Source organism: Bactrocera neohumeralis, unplaced genomic scaffold, assembly GCF_024586455.1.
Source record: "Bactrocera neohumeralis isolate Rockhampton unplaced genomic scaffold, APGP_CSIRO_Bneo_wtdbg2-racon-allhic-juicebox.fasta_v2 cluster10, whole genome shotgun sequence".
Taxonomy (NCBI): domain Eukaryota; kingdom Metazoa; phylum Arthropoda; class Insecta; order Diptera; family Tephritidae; genus Bactrocera; species Bactrocera neohumeralis.
In genome coordinates, this window is record NW_026089623.1 from 9247353 (window position 1) to 9271992 (window position 24640).

A 24640-nucleotide genomic window follows, 5' to 3' on the forward strand; every position below is an offset into this window, starting at 1 on the left:
ATAATATTACTTTATTGCCTATTTACTACTAGCTTACCTTCGTTTATTCATACACTTATAAAAAAAACAAAAAACATTCAAGTACATCATCTTGCAATTTTTCCGGCATACCTCTTATGTTTAACAAAACAATAAGCAGGATTGCATAAAAGAAGTAAGCAAAGGCACAAACATACGTAAATAAAAGTTATAAGATAAAAAAACAAAATAAAAGAAGCAAAAAATACAAACATACATACAATAAGCATATTTACTTAGTGCATGTAACATATACATATTGCGAAACATATTTACAAAGTGCATATTAACATATCAAAGTATGCACCCTTTTTATACTCTCGCAACAATGTTGCTAAGGAGAGTATTATAGTTTTGTTCACATAACGGTTGTTTGTAAGTCCTAAAACTAAAAGAGTCAGATATAGGGTTATATATACCAAAGTGATCAGGGTGACGAGTAGAGTCGAAATCCGGATGTCTATCTGTCCGCCCGTGCAAGCTGTAACTGGAGTAAAAATTGAGATATCATGATGAAACTTGGTACACGTATTCCTTGGCTCCATAAGAAGGTTAAGTTCGAAGATGGGCAAAATCGGCTTACTGTCACGCCCACAAAATGGCGGAAACCGAAAACCTATAAAGTGTCATAACTAAGCCATAAATAAAGATATTAAAGTGAAATTTGACACAAAGGATCGCATTAGGGAGGGGCATATTTCGACGTAATTATTTTGGAAAAGTGGGCGTGGCCCCGCCACCTACTAAGTTTTTTGTACATATCTCGGAAACTACTATAGCTATGTCAACCAAACTCTACAGAGTCGTTTTCTTCAGGCATTTCCATATACAGTTCAAAAATGGAAGAAATCGGATAATAACCACGCCCACCTCCCATACAAAGGTTATGTTGAAAATCATTAAAAGTGCGTTAACCGACTAACAAAAAACGTCAGAAACACTAAACTACCGCACCCAGGCTTTTTTTAAAAATTGAAAATGGGCGTGGCCTCGCGCACTTATGGACCAAAAACCATATCTCGGGAACCACTTGACCGATTTCAATGAAATTCGGTGTGTTATATTTTCTTAACACCCTGATGATATGTACAAAATATGGTTAAAATCGGTTTACAACCACGCCTTCTTCCAATATAACGCTATTTTGAATTCCATCTGATGCCTTTTCTGTATAATACGACTATATACATTAGGAACCAATGATGATAGCGGAATAAAACTTTACAAAAATACGCTATTTGAAAAATTTGTAAATGACGTATAATGAAATCTCGATTATCACTTTATCATGCGAGAGTATAAAATGTTCGGTGACACCCGAACTTAGCCCTTCCTTACTTGTTTTCAATTCCGTTTTCGCGCTCACTTCACAGTGCATCAACAAGCAAGCTTAAAAAAGCAAATTGATCTCCTAACGAGCTCTCAATTGATTAAGAACATAAACATAATACTAACAATTCGTGCATGTTTAGGTAAAAAGCACATTGATCTCTCCAACGAGCTCTCAATTGCACAAAACATAAGTACCTACATACGCATGTATATAGAAGTCCACGTATTAGGGTGTACCTCAATACAAAACATTCGGACATAATAAATAAAAATTAATTAAAAGTGCGTTTCTTAATAATTAAGTTAAGAAATTACAAATTACCATAGGGATAAGATAATAAAAACATAAAAATAAAGAAAAAGCAACAAATTATTCTGTCGCAAGTAATACAAAACGTTATTAATAAAACAAATATTTTCAGAAAGATAATCCGAAATAATAAACTCTTATTTACATAAAAGAGTATTCGGTTTCAAATCATACTATATTCCTATTAAAATAAGTCTACACTGAGAAAATTTTAATTAATTGAATATTTTTTTTTGAGAAATAGAAAAGATGAATGACGATATAAGTCAAATTACACTTGCAGGAGCTACACGCTCAAACCAGGTTGCTAAATTTGTTTCACAAAGTGAAAGTTTAGTAAGATACTGCACTCGGCTTTCATCTTCGCCTATTCAGGCAAACTCTGAATCCGCATTAGAAATAAAAAAGGAAAATCTCGATCATTTTTGGACTCGTCTCCAAGCGGCTCATGACGCCATAGTAGGTTCTGACGATTCAGACCTTTCACAAACTTTGAAACAATCAGCTTACGTGATATATGAAAACTGCTTAGACCAGCATGAACAAACAAAAGCTATGATCTCCGATCAAATAAAGCTAATAAAAGCAATTGAACCTTCTCCACATCCGAGAGTAGAGCTGCAACAATATCAAGAGGCAAGTTCAGGCATCCACCTCGAGGTGCCGGCATGTGACAAAGAAATATTTTATGGAGGTTATGAAGAATGGCCGTCCTTCCGGGACATGTTTACAGTCGTTTTCATCAACCATCCAGAACTATCACCTGCGATACAAGACGAAAGGTCAGGCAGGCATAATAGTAAAACAGTTCGCTCTTAATGACGACAATTTCAATTTGGCTTGGGAAGCTCTAAAAGCGAGATATGAAAATGAAAGAATACTGGTCGATAAACAAGTAACGACATTAATGAACTTGCCAAAAGTTAAGAAAGGAACAAGTGTAGAATTCATCAAACTAGAATCCACTGTTTCAAATGTCTTGTCGATTCTATCGACACTAAATATTCCCACTGACAGCTGGGACCCAATCCTGGTAAATATTTGCACCGCCGCATTACCAGAAAAGTCGTTACTTCTATGGGAGCAATCGCTCTCATCACGAAAAAAGTGCCCAACGTGGCAACAAATGAAAGATTTTCTCCCCACCCAATATGAAATTGCGGAAAGGTTAGAAGAAAAATAATCAAAACTAAGAACATTAAACCCTACCAAAATGGAAGCTTAAATAGACACCAAGCTAGAAGCAACAAAAATTTAAACAAAAGCTTTTACAAAACGCACTCGTTCATATCCGAACAGAAAACACACACGTCATGCGAACTATGTAAAGGAGGGCATAAACTTATATCTTGCGAGAAGTTTAAAAGCCTAAAAGTTAACGAACGAAATAATATTGTAAGGTCAAAAAGACTTTGCACAATTTGCCTGTCACATGCGCATACATTTACAAATTGCAAAAGCAAATTTATATTATATTGTCATAAAAAACACCATACAATGCTTCATTATAGCACATATCCCCTATCACACCAAAAAAGGGCGCATACAAAAAAAACACGGGTTTAATTGCAAACTGTAAAAATTGCCAAGAGACACCATGTTGCTCAAAGGCACAAAAAGTTCAAACGCTGCACAGCGAAACACAAAGTGGACTAGTTACAGAACTAGTTACCACCATGCCAACTAAAGTTGAGTATAATACAAACAGATACCTTAATTCCCAATTAAGGAAATTTCAAATGTTAAGGAAACTTCCCCCTATAACAAACAAAACTCCAGAAGATCAGTATTGTGAAGACTTCTCTAAAGCCACAACTACTCGATCAAATAATGACCGGTACGTCGTACGACAACCAATAGAGCCACAATTTTCCAATACTCCACATAAAGGTAGAAAAAGCAAGGTTCGTAACCTTTCGACCCCGCAGGATGGCTTTCGCCAATAATGAAAATAAAAAACAATTCTAAACAAATCCTAGAGCGATGGCGGGCTACTACTGGTCAAATGAGTGCATACGCACTTAAATATTATTAACATTTATAATATAACAAAATTATCTACATCTACATACATAAGCGCTCCTCACATTGGTGATTAATGGGAATCAGCTATACAAAGCATTAGTCAATTATGAAAAATTTTCTACTCTATGAATCGAAGCCGTTCTCCATTCACGGCCACTCTCTCGCAAGATCCCTCTAATTTCATAGTCCTAACTCCAGGGCTAAGGAGTACCCAATCTGGCCACATCTGACTCAGGCGTGGAGTTACTATCTTTTATAAGCCGATAACACAGAAAAGGCAATAAACAGCCAATTTAACAAACCGATGTTAAAGAAATTTTAAATAAAACCGCAAATAAAATTAATAAAAGCAAACAACGCATACACTTCTTTACTATAATAGTAAGTCGGATAAATCCGCAAAAATATAGTTTCTTATTTTATGTACGTTAAAGCAAATATGATACATTCCAAATACCATGTTTAAAACCAAACAGGTTTTCAACATTTATAGCAAGGACATGTAACTGTATAAAAGCGTAACACTAGGCAAAATATTCGCCTAGGGGGCCCAGGATGTTTAAATGAGTAAAGCATCCACCCCCTCTACTCGGTAAAACTGGCGCATCCTAATGCTACATCGCAATTCACCACAACATAACACATACATTACCACAGAACACAACTCACCACACTTCTTCATCAACCCACTAAACATAAAGGATGGTCCGCTGGTCAGGTTCGACACATTCGTCAGCTGCAGTTCGCCCATCAACATTCGCCGTACACAAATTCAATTCCTTCGAAACATTCGTCAAAAACCATTCGCACGTCAACATTCGTCACATACACTTCATTACTCACAATTCGACAGCAGAATTCTTTACACACTATTCGCAAAGTACCTTTCGCTCCGAAGTACAAGACAAGTAGATCCTGCGCGCTACGGTCAAGTCGACACTGACGTGATACGACGACGAGCTTGCGCGTTAAATATTTTGGGTACGAAATTCCCTTTTTAACATCGGCATCTGTTTTATATAAAAGTAATATGTACGCTATACACATAAAGTTAAATAAATTTTACTATTATTACTAAACGAGATTCGGACTTATTTTGTTTAAACAATCATATTGCATGCATGTGTGGTTAGTATTATTATCAAAGTATTCACTCTTTGTACTTTATATATAAATATATGTGGGATATATGTATGTATATGATGTATATAAAATTTTATTTACACATATGTATGTATATGTATGTTTGTAAGTTAAAGTAGTTATTTTATGCAGTCCTGCCTATACTTGATTAAGTATAAGGGGTACCGGTGGTTTGGTGCAAGTTAATACTTATCCCTGGTCGAGACCAACGGTCTGATACAAGACGAGACCAATGGTGCTTGGCTAGGCCAAGTGGTGTTTACATACATTTGTATGGAAATACGTGCTGTATTTACGCTCATATACATATGTACAATATAGATACATTTTTGAAATTTCTTACCTCTCGATTTGGTTGAAATCAAATTGACTGCCTTGTTCACGCTTGGCGTGGCAATAGCGTTCACAAAAAATGTAACATTTTGAGAAAAATTACATTTTTTCTTAACCTTTTAAAACGCTCTAACCCACCTAGGTGGGTCAAATAAATTGCACCGGTTAGGTCATTTAAAGAGCTTTCAGGAAATGTATAATTCGCCCCCAAGGCCCCACCGGGGGCGAGGCAATAGGCGAAAATGGGCTTTGACCATGTCCCCCCTTTTGTTTCACTACAGTTGGAGGGTATGGTGCCGGGGGGGATCAAAACCATTTTGCGAGTTAGTTCACCCCTGGGGCTTTCAGGAAAGCCCTCAACCTCCCCTCTATCCCTACCAGGGGCGTGGCAATAGCGTTCACAAGAAATGTAACATTTTGAGAAAAATTACATTTTTCTTAACCTTTAAAACACTCTAGCGGCTAAAGTATTTGACCTACATAGATAAACATACAAACCAATTTGGACATGTAACGGACATACGGATAACAGATAAATCAACCGTGCGAAGTGATAGAAAAATACCAAAGTTCATATATTTTCATACAAAATATATGGGGTCTAGCCAAGCACCATTGGTGCATTAAGGTGTAAATTTGTTTTCACACAACGGTAAGCATTTATCGGCAATCAATTATTTATTATAAGAATTACCAAACAGTTTTGTTTTTAGCGGTATTTCGGTTTTTACCGGGAAATAAACCGAATACTAAAACAGTTTGCAACGGATTTCTCTTCTTTCATATTATATTTTATTGTTTGCGCTTTTTTTATTAAAAAACCATACATACGCATATATAAATACTGATAGGAACGATAAAACTCGCTTGGATTTCCGTCAGGGCTTTTGGGGACAATTTGAGTGTATGTATGTGGATGTGGAATTAAGTGTGTGTGCGTTTCGTGGCCGCTTTTCCCTGTCCTTTGGTTGTGCTGACTTCTTGGTGAGCTGGTGATATTGTTGTTCAATTTTTTTGTTAGTTTTGTATTAATTCGTGCCCGTTTTGTGTGGTTATTTATGTATATATTTTTTGTTGTTTGTCCCGGTTCGCGCCTGCTATGTTATTTATTTCGCGCCTGATCTTTTAATTATATTTTATAGTTTCCCTTCTTTTTTTTTTGGTTTTATATTTTATGAGGGCAAATCTTTTGCCTAGTATCACACTTATGTATATGTACATATGTACATATATTTCGCCACAGCACAGCACTCTTATGTGGTCACTGCACTGTTGATATCTCACTTTGTTTTCACTGTTTCATTTGTACTTTTGTGTCACAGTACAATTTGTTTTTTTTTTTTTATTTTGCTTAAATTTTTTTCCAAATTCGTTCATTCGGTATAAGTTAATAAAAAATACGCACTTATGTGTCACCGCACAAATGTTCATTTTGTTTTACTTTTCCATAGTGCCTCTCACTATGGCTCGATGGACCAATGTTTGCTTCCTTCCTCCTTGTCACCACTTACCTCGGCACTAAAACTTCACTCTTAGTAAATTGTTAAAAATATTAATAAAAACATTCGTTTATTTCCGTTCTTTAACTTGACTTCACTGTATAGTAAGTACGTAGGATGCGGAATATTAAAAAAAGTGCGTGGAGTCCCTACGCGCAAATGAAGTTATACTTCTTAGTGATATTCCAAGAAATGCTTTCATTTTGTATGAAAGAAAACTAGAAAACTTAAATTCACATTTTATAAATTTATTATGCACATAAAATGAAGAATAAAGCAAAGTCTAAATCAAGGAACTTTGACTAGAAAAGTGGTTCTGTCTCTTCGTTGCGGAAAAGAATATGCAGCGTAATCATCTCTCTTTTGTAATCCATCAACACGCGTTGAAGGCCCAGCAGTTATCGGTGAATTGACGACCGTTGATTCGTCAGTAGTTATAGATGCTCCCGCAGAGATTGATGGAACAGCAAACGTTGAATCTTTTTTTACGCGCTCTCTGATATTCCGCAGCTGTTTTCCTCTTCTTCGTTTGACTGCCAGCTATCATTTCCAATTTCTCCTTTTCCCGCTCTGCCTTCTTTCGTGCTCGATATTCACGATAATATTGTGCTGTTTTCCATCCTCTTGAAACACGGGCTACACTGTCTGTGAAGATCAGGTAGGTCGGAATTCGCCTCGCAATTTTAACATTTTTTACAATTCTCTCACATATTCTAACCGAAAATATGAAGAGACAGAAATATATGTATTTATAAAATTATTTCTTTGATAGCGCAACCTAAGCGTCAATGGTGGTGTTGGTGGTAAGCGCTTCGAAAGTCAAGATGCTACCACAGGTTCGAATCTCGACAGAATAAATTTTTAATTTTTTGCTTTTAACACCGTATACTATACAAATAAATATTTTTCTTACTAATAGGAATTAAATTTATCACAGCAATATTATGTATGTGTATATTATATATATTGCTGTGATAAATTTAATTTCTATTAGTAAGAAAAATATTTATTTGTATAGTATACGATGTTAAAAGGTATACATCTTCTATCCTATCTTGTGTATCTGCACATGCTCATATGAGTGTATGTATACGCATGTGCGCGTTCAGAAATTGAAATCATATTTTCATCACTTATCAATATATGTACTTATTACATGTGCGCGCATTGACTTGCATGTTCATACATTCATATATACTTATATGTACATATATTTGCATACATTGCCAAACAAATAATGCACAAGCATACAAACATACATATGCGTACACATATGAATATGTCACCAACAAAAAATTGATCTTCACAAGTCAATATGGCAGCCAAATTGGCGAAGAACAAGTGTAGTAAATTTTACAACAAAAACGATTTCATTCATGAACGCAGGCGCAAATTCCACAAGTAACATCTCCCCGAGCATGCCTTTGCCAACAAGTCGTCTTTTCGCGACGATGGCAAAAGCCAAAAATCATAAATTCAGTGGCGTAGCTAACATAGGTTACACCCGGGGCGGATTTTGAAGGTGTCACCCCAAAACTCAATCAAAACTTTTAAAGTAAAAAAATAATCATTTACATTTTATTAGAACACGAGTATTACAAATATTATATTAGTATATTATGTGAAAAAATTAAAATTTCTTCCTTCTAGCTTTGACACTTGCAAACTCCGAAATCACGTCTTCAAAATTTATATTTTGTGTTGCTTCATGTTCTATCGTTAAAATACCAAGATTGTTTAATCTGGTTTCAGTCATTGTAGACCGCAAGTAATTTTTAATTAAATTTAATTTGCTGAAACTTCTCTCACATGAAGCGACTGATGCACATATTGTCATAAATAACTTTAATGCGACCGTTAGATTCGGAAGAGAAGCTGTAAAGTTCCATTCCACAATGAATTTCAAATAGTCCAGCATCACCCAATTAGAGACAGTGATATTAGCCGCTTTTAAATGTCTTCTCAATCTTGGTATTTCTAAAAGTAGTTCTGTTTCTGATACTTCATCGTAAAGGTTAGTAAATTTTGGTATAGCAAATTTAAACTGTTCAGTGTTTGCCAAAAGCAAGGTCTTTGACTGCACAACTTCAAACAATGAAGCTACGTCTTTAATGGACTTTACTCGTGTTTTGAGTTCAATATTGAATCTGTCAATACATTCTAACATGTCCTTTTGAAGTTCCGCTCTAAGTGTAAGTCCAGTATCGGTGGCTAACTCACCGGGCATGCGTTTCTTGCGACGAATTCGTCGTTCCATCGAAATGTTGTATTCTTCCGATATTTGTAAATATGTATTTAAGTAGGTATGACTAGAAAATAATAGCAAAAATACTTTACTTACCTTGTTTATTTTCTTCAAGAATCTTAATAGTCGGTTTTATACAAAAATTGTTGTTTTTAATATCTAATAATTAACAAACACTTTGCACTAAACTTTCACACGTTCACGTAAAAGAATATTGAAATAAATGCGGTCGGAAACAAAAGAAATTGCCCAATCCACAACACAAGTGACGAGCTCTATATCAAGGGAATCCCCTGACTAGCGTTGGTTGTGCGAATTCCACCTAATTCTCTTTTGTAACGGCTAATCAATTTGTACATGTCAAACGAAAGTTTACCGCCCAGGACTGTATCGTTTTGCATGCAAAATTTAAGAAATTCTTGAAGCGTGTTAAAAAAAAAGAACTTACATAACAAGTAACATCTCAATAAAATTTAAGAAACATGTAAAGTAATTCAAAATAATCACTTAAATAACTCAATCACTTAAATTACATTATATCTATTAAAGTGCTGCTCATTAAGCTTTAAAATTTATATGTAGCTTAAATGCTAACACAACACCCTAATTACATGAATGTAACAAAAAAACTCTTACACAACACCCTATTTTCTAGAGCAGCGTTGTCCACGGCCTATGCGCACAATAGCGCACGGACAGTGCCAGACACCTCACACCAACATGTCGCGACAAGTGTCTGTGAAACCACGATTGTGCTGCTGTATTCAACTTCGTAGGCAAGCAAAGCAGAATTTTGCGATCAGTTGACGCTAGAATAACCAACACAAGCATAACGTGCACACAGTCACGTTGGACAACACTGCTGTATATACTGAGATTGACAGTGTGCACATTGTTTTGTTTTTAAATACTCGTATCAATTTATTTTGCTCGTGGTACGATATTATAGTTACCTAGATTATTTGATTAGTGGCGGTTATGCTCTCTGCCACACATTTACGATTTTTTATAGGTAGGTGATTGTCATAGTCGGGGCGTAGACCGCCCCTGCCGCCCTCCCCTAGCTACGCCACTGCATAAATTGCACAACTTTCTGGTGCTTCTCGCAAAAATCTGCGTCGATATGTATTCACGATCATACGTATACATACATACATATTTACGCATGTTTGTAGGCGAAGCTGCTACAGCGGCAAGGGTGACAATCAGCGGCCATTACTTTACTTATGCCATAGAAATTCTATTGGAAATGACAACGAAATAATGCAAATATGCATATTTCTAAATGTCATTAATTTCTTTAAAGAAATGAAAGGAATGAATGATCCTGAGAAGTATAGTCTTAACTTTTCAACGGCCAACGCAGAGAATTCCAACCAAAAGGAATTTATTCATTAAAATCACCACTCAGAAGTCGTTTTATCCGTTGTAAGCGAACGATTTTCGAAGAAACATCATTTCTAATATGCCACAAGACAAAATTAGAAATGAACTTCTTAAACCTATATATACTTCGTCATTGCGGGTCGATTTCCAAAAAATGTAAATGAAGACTAACTACAGAAATGATCCTGTAAAGTATAGCCTTAATTTTTCAACGGCCAACGCAGAGTCTTTCAACCAAAATATACGCAAAATAGTTGAGAATTCGCAGAAATGAAAGACAAACGAAAGGAAAAAAAAGCATAACTTCAATAATGCACAAGCATACAAACATACATATGCGCAGCAGCAGCAATGAAAGAGGTAACAATCGGCGATCCATTGTATATTTCTTTCATGCATAACCAAACCATAATTAGGACAACGCAATACAAGTGTCAATGGTGGTATTGGTGGTAAGCGCTTGAAAAGTTACGACGAGCACGTAGGTTCGAATCCCAACAGAATTTATTTTTAATTGAATATGTCACCAACCAAAAATTGAAACATTGTTCTACAAAAACAACAACACCATAAGCATGGCAATATTGAAAAGCCGAGCTGTGCCGAAAGAAACGAACAAACGATCACCGATTGTCACCGCTTCGCTTGCTGCCCGAACATCTTCGCAGACAAGGTTGCGTAGATTCATATTGAGCAAGGTTGCGCAACCTGAATCTATCGCAACCTTTTCCGAACTCGTATAAGAAGTATAACTTGAAAAACGTTATTACTCAATATTAAAAATGTGATGCTGCGACCGATGTGCGCTCGGTGCGAGATCGAGGAAAGAAAAAGGGCCTCTTCTCCTGGAGCGGTCGGTTTTGATAATAGTGTAGAAATGTGCTGTGATGTCCGCATGTGTTGTATATATTCGTGTGTATTAGTGTGTCGTGCTTTCATGTGGAACGTCTGCATGTGTGGTGTCTTCATATGTGGATCGCGTTGGTGTGATGTGTTGTCGTTGTCGAGGGGAGAGCTAACTCATCTAAAAACAATATAAAAATGAGAATATTGCAGCTGAATTTAAACGACTACGCCGCAAAACAAGCTCTGCTGCAACAAACCGTAACAGAAAGCAACATTGACTGTCGTCCCAGCGCGTCCATTAGAGAATTTGAAGACTTCCTCCTTGAATTATCTTTAGAAAGCAGATGTAAATCGCCGATAACAATGGTAGGCGATTTTAACGCAAGGGCTATATCCTGCGGTAGCAGAAGGTCAAACCATCGGGGGCGCCTAGTTCTAGAATTGTAACTACACAATTATTAATAGCGGGACGAAAAATACCTACCAAAAAGGAATTAAAGCCTCTATAATAGATCTGATGTTTGCAAATGACGCACTATGTAGACACACATAGCGCAATAGCGATGAGCTCAGTAATACTATATGCTGCTCCAGTCTTGAGCAGACATAAAAGTATATGCCAGATCAATAAATGCGGTGCATAGGCTCACAGCAATAAAAGTACCAAGTCCTTTCCGAACTATATCCAGCAAAGCAGGTGAAGTACTATGTAGATAGTATGCCGCCCATAGATATTCAGTGAGACGAATTCACGAGATTATATGAGCTATCAGCTATCAAAAATAGAGAGCAGAGAAAGAAATCTGAACCAACATGAACATACATGGATAACTAGGCAACATGGGGATCTGGATTACCACCTGAACCAAATACTAAAGAGGCATGAGTGCTTCAGAGGCTACCTATACAAATTTCAAAATGACGTCAGTCCGTATTTTCGATGTGTGCGGAGTCCATAGAAGACTGTGATCATGTGTTTTTCCATTGTCCTCGGTTACAAACATAAGGGAAAAGTTGGAAACTGCACTAGGTGGTAGTTTGACGGTGGAAAATTTGACTGCACTTATGTGTCAGTCCTTTGATAAGTAGAAAGGCTGTTCGCGAAGCGGAAACTTCCATCATGACGAAATTCAGACAGTTTCAGCAGAATAGGCGTCGATCCGTTCGAGCTATAGAGGAGACGTAAAATGTCTTGTCAAAGGATGGAGTTATGTAAAGAAGCAAGTGAGCAAGGGAGAAAAGTTCTTTGATCGCCATTCACTTGGAAGTGAATGGCTCAAGCAGCCCACGACTTTCGATCTCTGACCAAGTATCCTCTGGATAGCCTAAGAACATCCGTTTGAAGGCGAGGTAAGGTGAGAAGGCGAATATTCCCTACAGTGTCAAAAACAGCCTCAGATGAGAGACCCCTCTTTGGTGACGACCATGGCAAACGAAATATGGATTTCTGGTCCTTTGCGCATTGGCTACGGCGAATATAGCATTGGATGGAACGAGGAACTGTATGAGATATATGACGACATTGACATAGCGGCTACGCTGGCTAAGTCATGTTGGCCGAATGGACGAAAACACTCCAGCTCTGAAAGTAATCGCCGCAGAACCCGCCGGGGGAAGCAGAACAAGAGGAAAACCTCTACTCCGTTGGAAGGACCGGGTGGAGAAGGACCTGGCTTTGCTTGAAATCTCCAATTGGCGCCACCTTGCAAAACGAAGAAACGACCGACGCGCTGTTGTTAACTTGGCTATAGCCACGTAAGCAGTTTCTACGCCAGTAAAGAAGAAGAAAATGTCTTTCACTTCCATAAAGTAATACCAGTCATTTGATAAAACGATAACGCAGCAAATATAAACGTAAGTAGCTTAAAAGTAATTTGCATACATATTTATATATAAAACACATTTTAATTGGACAATGTGGAAGAAATGCATTGTGCGCTGCATCGAGGGAAATACGATTTTTAAATTTCCAAACGATGGAATGGATCTCGAACGGTAAGTAATTTAAATAGACTATAAGTTGTGCAGAAAGTGGAAAGTACTTAAAGAATCCGGTGTTACAATTTTTTTTAAGAAACAGCAAAAGTGTAAAAGAATTATAGATACGTTTTGATAATACTAATGATAATTAATAAACAAGTTTATTTTGTTTTGAAGATTTTGCTACCCAAGTTAAAGAAGCTGTCTCAAATGCTTACAGTGCATTGGGGCAGCTTTTTCCAATTACACTGTGGAACATTTTTGGGATTATTATCTGACCTTTTAAATGTTTTCCTTAGCTTGATGTTTTTTCGCTGTTGTACTGTGTTATTGAAAGGGAAAATAATGTTTGAATTTTAGGTCCTCTTCCAGTTTTTGAGGAGGATGTAACCCTTAATTTTGTCGCGCAAACAGGTAGAGGTCTGACAGCAGGTACAGAGAGGAAAAGGAAATTGAGAGAAGAGAATAGGGATTTGAGAATAAAGCTGGATGAAAAAGAGCAGGAGAATAGAAGGTTAAATGTCCAGTGAGCTCAAATGGCTACAGAATTCAAAAGATTTAGGGAACAGTTAAGGAATAGCTCATTTAGGGAACAGTCCTCTTTCATTAGTTTGGAGTACAGTTTCTCCTCAGTTAGCTTCTTGTATTACGAGTAGTCTTATAAGTAGTAATCGCCCCGGTCGGGAATATGCCATTTTTTTTAAACGATAGCTTTGGGTGTATTTTTTTGTCGCCATTTGCTTATCGGCACTCAAAGCACGAATTCGATTTTCCATCCGAAAGTACTTTGGAACAGACTGACCCCGTTTCGCTTCTACTCAAAGCAGCATAAAATCGTTAGAGATTAGGAGTAGGGGATTCTCTTTCGAACAAAAGTTTGTGTAGATTTCATGTGATGAAATGTAATTTTCAGTATGATATGAAATTCGATAGGGTGACAGGTGGTGAGGATTATGGCGATGAAAATCGCACTTTAAGATTAGCGACAACTGCAATGACTATAATGATGCAAGGTATAGATGGAAAGCCTTGGTCCCAACCATTAGCTAATTTTTTTTTATTAAAGGTTCTTGCAAAGGGGATGTCCTCAAGAAATACATTGTTGAAGCCATTACCCAACTGCAAAATGTAGGTCTAATACGTCAATTTTAACTAATTTAACTTAATTTCCCTAATTTATTAGGTGTTTCAGCATCACGGCCTTTTTTAATGTTAATGGCAAGGAAATATATTTTTTATTACGATAGCTCCCATTTGATAAAAAGTAGTCGAATCTGTTTACAAAATTAAAAAAAAATACGGTTTTCTTAAGTTGATCGGATATTGTTCACTTTCATGAAACCGACTCTAAGTCGAGTTATCGGTGTGCGCATAACTTAACTGATGCTCATATTTATCCAAATACCTTCCAAACAAGTAAGGAAGGGCTAAGTTCGGGTGTCACCGAACATTTTATACTCTCGCATGATAAAGTGATAATCGAGATTTCATTATCCGTCATTTATATATTTTTTTATTTTGCTGTAAAATTAATTAGATTAGTAGTACCTGAGATATGGTTTTTGGTCCATAAGTGGGCGACGCCACGCCCATTTTCAATTTTTAAAATAAGGCTGGGTGCAGCTTCCTTCTGCCATTTCTTCCGTAAATTTAGTGTTTCTGACGTTTTGTGTTATTCGGTTAACGCACTTTTAGTGATTTTCATCATAACCTTTGTATGGGAGGTGGGCGTGGTTATTATCCGATTTCTTCCATTTTTGAACTGTATATGGAAATGCCTGAAGGAAACGACTCTATAGAGTTGGTTGACATAGATATAGTATTTTCCGAGATATGTACAAAAAACTTAGTAGGGGGCGGGGCCACACCCACTTTTCCAAAAGAATTACGTCCAAATATGCCCCTCCCTAATGCGATCCTTTGTGCCAAATTTCACTTTAATACCTTTATTTATGGCTTAGTTATGACACTTTATAGGTTTTCGGTTTTCGCCATTTTGTGGGCGTGGCAGTGGGCCGATTTTTGCCCATCTTCGAACTTAACCTTCTTATGGAGCCAAGAAATACGTGTACCAAGTCATCATGATATATCAATTTTTACTCAAGTTACAGCTTGCACGGACGGACGGACAGACAGACATCCGGATTTCAGCTCTACCCGTCACCCTGATCACTTTGGTATATATAACCCTATATTTGACTCTTTTAGTTTTAGGACTTACAAACAACCGTTATGTGAACAAAACTATAATACTCTCCTTAGCAACTTTGTTGGGAGAGTATAAAAATAAGGGTTAAAGTATTGAGTAATACGGTCACTTCTGGTATGTAGTCCCTATATAGCTCGGGAGCCTTAAGCTCATATAGTAGTAGTTTTATTATTACCGTGGAATTTGTTTCGTTTTTTAATAAATTATTTATATTTTGAATAGCAGTTTCGTTGAGGCTGTTGTACCCATTACGAAAAAATATTAAAAACTATTCCAGTCGTAAAAGATTTAGAAAACAACACAACCAATAATGGCCAATTTTTGTCACACTCAGGTTCACCGTACCTGAAGACGAGACGACTATGTCAGGACAGTTTCGAAAATTTTTTTGTGCGATTTTGGAGCAGAGAAAGTACTGGAGTAACGTGGTGCTTACGTTACATAAATATCGTAAAAAAAGGAAACTGTGAGCTGCCTTCAGAATCTGATGCTACAGTAATTTCGGAACACAGTAATAGTTCTACTTAATGTGTGCAATGATTCACTTTTGAATGACTTTTCTTGGCAGGATTTTCAAGGCTTACGACGGCCTGAACACTCCCTCATTACATCAATTACATTAAATAGTACTTTGGAAATTATTTTTTTGAAAGAAAATGCGTTTAGCTACTTTTGCGACTATTTTTATTTAAAAATTTTCAAAACGCACACATGCTCCCTGACTTTACCATATTTAAGAGAAGAAATTCCTTCGGACGAATTCATCTTCATGGATCAAAATGAAATAGACAAATGAAGCAGCAAGCAGGATTGCAATAAATAAGTAACCACAGGCAAACAAAAAACGAAAATAAAGCATAAGAGTAACAACGCATACATACACATACCAAACTTTATACATTACATATATACCCACATGTAAAAAAATCATATTTGTACAAAATATATACGAGGTGTGTTCAAAAAGTATCGCGAATTTTGTGTTTTTTCAAAAATTATTTATTTATTCCTGAATATCTATTTTGTCCCCTTCAAAGTAATCCGTCTTTATCTCGTCAAGAGAAAGCGTAACGTCGTCCTTTCATGGGCCTCTTCAGTTTAGGTAACAAGAAAAAGTCACAGGGGCCAGATCTGGGGAATACGGTGGCTGCGGCATCAATAGTGTGTTTTTTTTTTGGCCGAAAAGTCGCGCACAAGCAACGATGTGTGAGCAGAGGCGTTATAGTGGTGCAAAAGCCAATTTTTGTTCTTCCACAAATCCCTGCGTTTCTGGCGGATGGCTTCGCGCAAATTGCGCATAACTTGCAGGTAATATTCCTTTTTGACCGTTCTTCCCTGTGGCAAGAACTCATGATGCACCACGTCCCTGCAATCGAAGAAAACTGTCAGCAAACTGTCGCGATACTTTTTGAAAACACCTCGTACATAAGTACCTATATTTCTTGTATTCAGATATTTATTAATGTACCCATTTGAATACATACGGATACAAAATTACGTGATATTTGTCGGATGTCACGTGCTCTCAACTGAACATAACTACAATACACATAATGGAGGATGGAGCCGTGTGAAGAAGTTCACGCAAGTGAGGAAAGTTTTCTGGCTGCCAATCACTTGGGAGTGGCCAGAAATGATTCCTATCCTAGACTTTCCGATCGCTTAATTGGGAAGGTACCACTCACCAGTTGGTTGATGTCCTCGTTAGAGTGAATGCTGACTTCACCGCCGTCCAAGAAGTGCGATGGGCGGAACAAGTGCTGCAAACGAGACCATTGGGTTCTGGAAAAAAAAGATTGTACGATGAAGAGAGTCGTCTCACAGTGGAGAGGAAACAAACTGTCTACGTCGCCACGTTACACGCGACCACAACATTTGCGGGATGGGATAAATACCGAGTTGAAGCAAAAAGGAGAGACCGAAATGCGTGAGTACAAAGAGTTTAACAGGCTGTACAGGGGTAATTTTCGAAAATTCTAAGAAAATTCCGGCGACTAACAGAAAATTCCAGAGCGTACTAAACGTATGGTGGGTTGAAGGACAGTGAAAGCATTTCACTAGGAGATGTAGAAACCGATTCCCCATTCGACGACGATGGAAACGATCTTCCGTGGGATAAACCTCCTCAACATCACATATAAGGTTCTATGGAGCGTATTGTGTATCCGTCAACAAATTTATCAGTGTAGATTTAGGTCTGGAAAATCAACAAGTGATGAGATATTCACCATGCGCCAAATCTTGGAAAAGACCCGTGGAGACCCGAAAGAGGATCGATAGACACCACCTCTTCCTCGATTTCAAAGCTGTTTTAGACCGGGCGAAAAGGAGCTGCCTTTATACCGCTATGCCTGAATTTGGTATCGCCGTAAAACTAATACGGCCGTGTGAACTGACGTTAAACAATATCAAAAGCTCCATCAGGATCGGGAAGGATCTCTCCAAGCCCTTCGATACTAAACGAGGTTTCAGATAAGGTGACTCCCTGAAGTGCGACTTCTTCAATCTACTAGCTGCAGAACTTAATCGAGTAAGTACAATCTTCTATAAGAGTGATATTGATTTAATTGGCCTGAACATTAGCGGCCTTAGTTTTGTTTTCCCGAGAATGTGTAGGGAAATAAAGCAAATGGGTCTGTTAGTGAACTAGGGCAAGATGAAATATCTATCGCCATCAAACAAACAGTCGTCGCACTCGTGACTTGGCTCCCATGTCACTGATGAGAGTCATAACTTCGAAGTCGTAAATAACTTCGTCTACTTGGAACCAGTATTATAGCAACGACAATGTCAGCCTCGAAATTCAAAGCAGAAAACTTCGGACTGAGTAGGTAATTGAAAGGTGAAGAGGAACAAAGACTAAACTCCATAAGTTAATCGTTATTCCCATCCTGCTGTATGGTGCAGAGGCATGGACAATGACAGTATCTGATGAGTTGACGTTAATAGTTTTCGAGAGAAAATTTCTGAGTAAGATTTATAGTCCTTTGCGCTTGCGCAACGTCGAAGGTTGCATTCGATGAAACAATGAGCTGTACGTGTTAAACGACGACATTGAAATAGTTCAGCGAATTAAGAGGAAAGTATTCGACGCAGTATCCGCCGGGGGAAGCAGAGGAAGCGGGAGACCTCCACTACGTTGGAGAGATCAGGTGGAGAATGACCTGGCTGCACTTAATATCTCGAATTGGCGCCAAACTGCTAAAAGAAGACACGATTGGCGTGCGGTTGTTAACTTGGCTATAACTGCTATAAAGAAGAAGAATACCTATAAATTGGACAAAAATATATAAAAAAAACAATATATGTATATAAATTATAAGCGATACTAATAATGATGAAATACGAGTTCGCATAATTTAGTACTTTTATTTGATTTAAATAACACTTATTGCCTTAAAAGAGTCTTCGATTACGATTATAATTGAAAATTAAAAACTTCATTAATTTATAGAACTTATTCGAAATGCACATGAATGGTGACTTCTCTGAAGGAGGCTGCACTCCGGAGCAGTAAATATACTACTACCTTAATGGCTGCAACTTCCGTCTGAGAGATACTGCAATAGTCAAGAAGCCTGAAGCTGGAGCCGATAGAGTGCTCCCGACGGTGGACGCCTCAACCACCTCCACCTTGTGGGGTTCCCCTGCTCACATTTCGTCGAGCTCGTACATTTCCTTGATACTCGACACGATAGTATGCAGAGCAGTATCCACTAACTTGCCTTTACAATAAACATGTTGCGCTACTGATAAATTGTCCTCGGAATGTGCTCCCTTATGAACCAGTCAACCATTCTCTACAGAGTTTTTAGTGAAAAAGAAGAGAGGCTGATTGGCCTGAAGTCTTTGGCTGTAACGTAGTTTGAATGAAGTTCAAGTCAAGTGCCGTTCATCCAGAAGGTTGACAAAGGCCGCGCAATCTTCTTGCAGCGCTCCAAGAGCACTCCCTTTAGAAAACGTATTGCTCGGGAACTAACCTACTTTTCATTTGCGTCTTTAAGATAACCCAGGGAGGACTCATGGCAGCCCTTCACTTTTTCCCAAAATATTTCCATGTAGTCCTTTTTGCTCTTTTTAACTCGGACTTGTAAATTGCAAGTCCGGATTTATAAAACGCCCAGTCGTCGGTAGACCCACTCCTACGGGCATTTATGCAAAAAAATTTCAACAAAATTGAATCGTTATGTACAAATTTTTTTCTGCTTTAATCAAATTTTCCAACACTGAAACACTAAATTTATTCTATCGATTTATCGATTGTCAAACATATGATTTTGTGTTACACTTGTTACAATGTCGCGTCGTGTTGTGTTAACAGCGAAACAAAAAATTGCTGTTTTAAACGATTTAAAGACTTCCAAAGACCGAAAAATCATAGCTGCGAAACACAAAGTTAGCTTAAGCACTATATCGCGCATTCAAATCGAAGAGAGCAAAATCCGCGCCATAACAAATCCAAATAGGAAACGGGATAGGAAAGGCGCACACGTGAATTTGGATAGAACCTTGTTGTCCTGGTTTACCCAAATCCGATCCCAAAATGGAATTGTTACCGGACCTGTCTTGCTTTCCAAAGCACAGGAATTTGTCTTAAAATTAAACGAAAGATATGTGCCAGACCGTAGTTGGTTGCAGCGTTGGTGCCAGCGAAATGCTCTTAACTTTTCCAAGATTTACGGAGAAGCTTGCGAAAATAACGCAACAAGTGCAGAAGTCTTCACTATTAACCGTTTGCCTCATATTCTTGAAAAATTTTCGCCGGATTGTATATTTAATGCCGATGAAACCGGGCTGTACTACAAGGCGTTGCCAAATGGAAGTTACAAAGGCAAGTATGAGAATCCAAAGGGATTCAAAACTCAAAAGCAACGCCAATAAGTGCTTGGATGGCGAGTGTTATTTGGGAAAAGATTCTAATAAATCTCCATCAAAATCTTATCTTATTATGTTTGATTGTTGATAATGCTCCTTGCCACAATACAGATGAGAAATTCTCAAACATTACGATTGAGTTTTTGCCACCAAATACAACTGCCCTTATACAGCCACTTGATCAAGGTATCATCCACTCATTTAAAATAGAATATCGACAAATCCTAATAAAAAAACAAATTTGTGCTTTGGAGAAGGGCCTATCTATAGTTGAATTGCTGAAATCGCTCACTATTTTGGATGGTATCAAATATGCAAATCGTGCTTGGAACATTGTTAAGCAGCAAACAATTAGGAATTGTTTCAAAAAGGTAGATTTCGTGGTAGATTTCGTGGTTTGAAGATGGTACAAATTTAAAATAAAATCGTTCATTTCAGCCAGGCATTGACAACATTGAATTCATTACAGATGAGATTGCAGCCACTGAAGGCGAAAACTATGAATGGTGCACACTTGGAAACGAATACATTCAATGCGACAATGAACTTGTCTGCTTTGGAACCATGTCGGACGAGGATATTGTTGCGGACGTATTGGCAGTCAATGAAAATTCTATTGAAGATGAGGAAGGGTTCGCGCAATCTGATACTTGTATTAAACACCCCTCAACGAAAAATGCCTTGCTAAGCTTAGATTCGCTGCGTGACTATTTTTTCCATAACAATATAGATCCCTTAGAGTCTTTTGAAGACATTGAAAATTTAATCCTAGAGAGTTCTGAAAAACAGAAATGCCAGAAGAAAATAACAGATTTTTTTAAGTAAATTTTGACAATTTTCAAACTAAATGAATTGACTGAAGTGAAATATAATTTTTAGTTAATCTGAATAAATTTATATATTCTATTTCTTGTGCGCAATTTTTTTGTTTACATCGAATTGATTGTGTATATGCATATATTTTGCATATAGCGAATACCGCTTGTTTGCAATTACCGCCTGTATGCAAAATTTCTTTTACATTATAACAATTGCATATAACCGATATCTACTGTATATAGATAGTAGCCTTGGTTTTAGTTCGATTTCACCCAGTTTTACGCTGTGATATAGGAATTTTAGGGGAATGAAACGTTTTAAATTTAGTCGAAATCGGTAGGTCGGTTCTCTAGTAGTGAACTATCGAATGAAAACTATCAAGTTATTCGATAGTTCACCGGTTTTCATTCATTCGATAGTTTTCAAGACATCAATCATTACTAAATTTCCGTTCATTAGAAATGTTTCGTTCATTACTAGTTTTTTCATTCATTAGGCTGAACCCACACCGGGTTAGTCAAAAGTCAGTTTTTCTTGTCTCATACGACAACTGCTCATAGCTTCATATGTGATAACCCACACCGAACAAGACGAAACGAAGACGCATGATCGAGATTTGACTTGTTTGAAGAGCTGTTGTCGAACTTCTTATGTATTTTCATACAGCCAACGCACACCAAATACGACAAAACCGTCTTTGTTGCCGATCAACACATGCCGAATGAAACAGACAAGAAAAGACAGAAAACACCTTTTGTTGCTTATAGATGCACCGTTGTGTTTCATAGGCAAAATGTTATAACTAATCATTTTGGAGGAGTTATCCTTTGGCGGTAGTTTGTATTTTGATTCAAAATTAAATGTTTTACATCAAATATTCGAATGTTGACACCTGAATCCTAGTGAAATTTCGAAAGTTTCTCGGATGCATTCTCAGTTCAGAAATCAAATGTGTATGTAATAATATTTTCTGAATCGCGCTTCTGGTTGTACAAATGCATCCACCATGCTCTTTTATTTCTTTCATTTCGTTCAGAAAACTCAATTATTGAAAATATTCGTTTCCTTTTTTCGTTGTATTTCAATGCACACCAAGCGAGACAAAAAGACAAAATGTCGCATTGTGCTTCGCTTGGTGTGGGTTGGAGCATAAGACGTTTTTGTGTCTTATTAGTCAAAAACGTTTTTGACTAATCCGTTGTGGGTTCAGCCTTACTATTTATCGAATGAATGATTTTTTGTGCATGCAAGTGATTCTAAAATTACAAATTAATTTATTCTTTTTCAAGGGATTCCTACCATATAATATTCAGCAACAGTCACCGACTAACATTCGTGCAGAGCAGTTGTGTCGTTGTTATTTCCGAGTTTCCGCTAATCATATAGCAACCCGCGTGTGCTTCTAATTTGCTTAAGCTACTCTTGCAAACATATTTGGTTTGCTGTATATAAGTGAGTAAGCAAAACTTAATTACAGAATTGTGAGTGTTCTTTGATCAAAAATGCCCCAAGGGGCTACCCATTTCGGCGACAATAGGTTTGCTCTGCTTGCCCAGAGTCCCCAACCAAAGCGTAAAAAAGCGAATCAAAAACTGTCGGAAATTTTTCCTACTCTTCCACCTGCAAAAAAAGACGATCCCAAATTTATTGTGCTAAAATCTGACGATACTTCCAAGCCTCTTTCAAAAATCTCGTGTTTTCGTGTTCACAATGCTATTTTAACCATTAGCAAAAACATAAACAAAATCAGTGAATTGCGTGATGGAAGCCTACTTCCAATACACTTCCCTGAAAACTGCCAGCGTACGATGTGTATGAACTGCTCCGGGGATCACCCGTCTTCCGCCAACTCTTGTCCTAAGTTTCAGCAAGCAAAAGAAATACTGAAAATAAAAACCTTGGAAAAATGCAGCATGCGAGATGCTCTTAAAAAGTACAAAGACACTCTTCCAACCAACACCTTAACAGAATCATTTGCTAATGCACTAAAAACAGCAACTCAAATTACACCGCACTCAACCTCAAATAATACAAACATCAACCACACCCCAAATAAAAATAATAATCAGTACACAGAAAACTGCTCAGCATCTATCTCCACTCCTTCCATAAGTGAACACAACTCTCCACCGACAATAAATAACAACGATATTCCCATAAACCTTACCTCTCTCAGTCCAACAACATCTTCCCTAATTTTCAGCACTCTAAATTCCATCAATAAATATTCAACCGCCAACAATAATCCACCCAATTCAATGGCATCCCACAATAGCTATATGCATGATTCTGATACACCCACAATACACCAACATTCCAAACAAAAAGAACAAAATAACACAGAAAATAACGAAGTTGAATACAGCAAAGATTCTCAATAATCACTTGAGTGAGCTTTCAACAGTTGACACTCAGCCAAGCTGACAACTCATTCTAGTTGATATCTCATTCTCTCTTAAGCTTTCTCATCTTCTCCCTTCTTCAATCTTTCTAGTTATCTTTAATCTAAGCGCTTAATGTAGTACTCCTTAACATGTGTACGATGATGCAATGGAACCTAAATGGCTACATTAACAATTACACGAACTCCAGCTCTTAATTAAAGATTACGCACCATCAATAATACTCTTAAACGAAACACATATCGCTTACAAACAGACTGCTCATACCCCCAAACAATACGTTGGTATATTTGACAATCTTCCACATAACAAAACAAATAAACAAGGCATGGGAGTTTTACTAAGAAGGGACATTCCATACAAAGTGAAACATATCCAGTCAAAACTTCTGCAAATTTCCTTCCCCAATGATCTTGGCCGGTGACTTGAATGCATGGAGCCCAATATGGGGTTCAACGACAGTAAACTCCAGAGGAAAACATATAGAAAACGTAATCCTTTCCTTAAACTTAATCTCCTTAAACAATGGCTCAGCCACCCATTTTTCAACTTTCTCCACTTTTTCTCATGTTGACGTTACTTTGTGTACAGATACGCTCGCCGCCAAATGTGAATGGAACATACTAGACTACTTCCATGGAAGTGACCACTTCCCCATAATACTAAAAGTACACTTGGGACCAATAAACAAATTTTATAAACCAAAAAATATTTTCAAAACCGATCACGCTGACTGGGTAAAATTCCAAACTCTCTGCAGAGCTAAATGTGACAAAAGCCCAACAGCAGTAAATCCCAACCAGGAAACCGCTCGAATAACGAAAATTATTCTCTCAGCAGCAAACGATTCCATTCCACAAACTAATCATTCAAAAATTTCTAAAAATATCCCTTGGTGGAATAAATAATTAGCTTCTTTAAGAACAAAAAAACAAACTGCGTGGTTTGACTACAAACGATCCCGCACACTAGAAAAACTCATTTGCTTCAAAAAAGCCAACGCCTACTTTCGTCGATCCGTCAAACAAGCCAAGCGCAAATGTCTCCAAGATTTTACGCTCAAAATCAATCCTTCTTCCAATCCGAGACAAATCTGGGCTGACCTCAAAAAGTTATCTGGTTCGCCCACCACGTCAGCAATTAGGTGCTTAAATTTGCCTTCAGGTCACTTAAACAACCCAATAGTTATCGCAGAAGAATTTGTCAACCATTTTTCCA

General features: G+C 37.4%; 2 protein-coding genes and 1 pseudogene across 2 annotated transcripts in view; 1 reads left to right on the forward strand and 2 right to left on the reverse strand.

Annotated features, from left to right (window-relative positions):
• LOC126765079 (lysosomal thioesterase PPT2 homolog) overlaps nt 1–24640 on the reverse strand; it is a 541306-nt gene that overhangs the window by 305168 nt on the left and 211498 nt on the right. The window lies entirely within an intron of this gene.
• On the reverse strand, nt 10308–10493 carry LOC126765652 (small nucleolar RNA U3; annotated as a pseudogene).
• Nucleotides 18748–21121, forward strand: LOC126765084 (tigger transposable element-derived protein 2-like). The gene is made up of 2 exons (XM_050482700.1): nt 18748–20572; nt 20640–21121. The coding sequence occupies exons 1-2, from the start codon at nt 20216–20218 to the stop codon at nt 21024–21026; spliced, it is 744 nt and encodes a 247-aa protein (XP_050338657.1). The 5' UTR covers nt 18748–20215; the 3' UTR covers nt 21027–21121.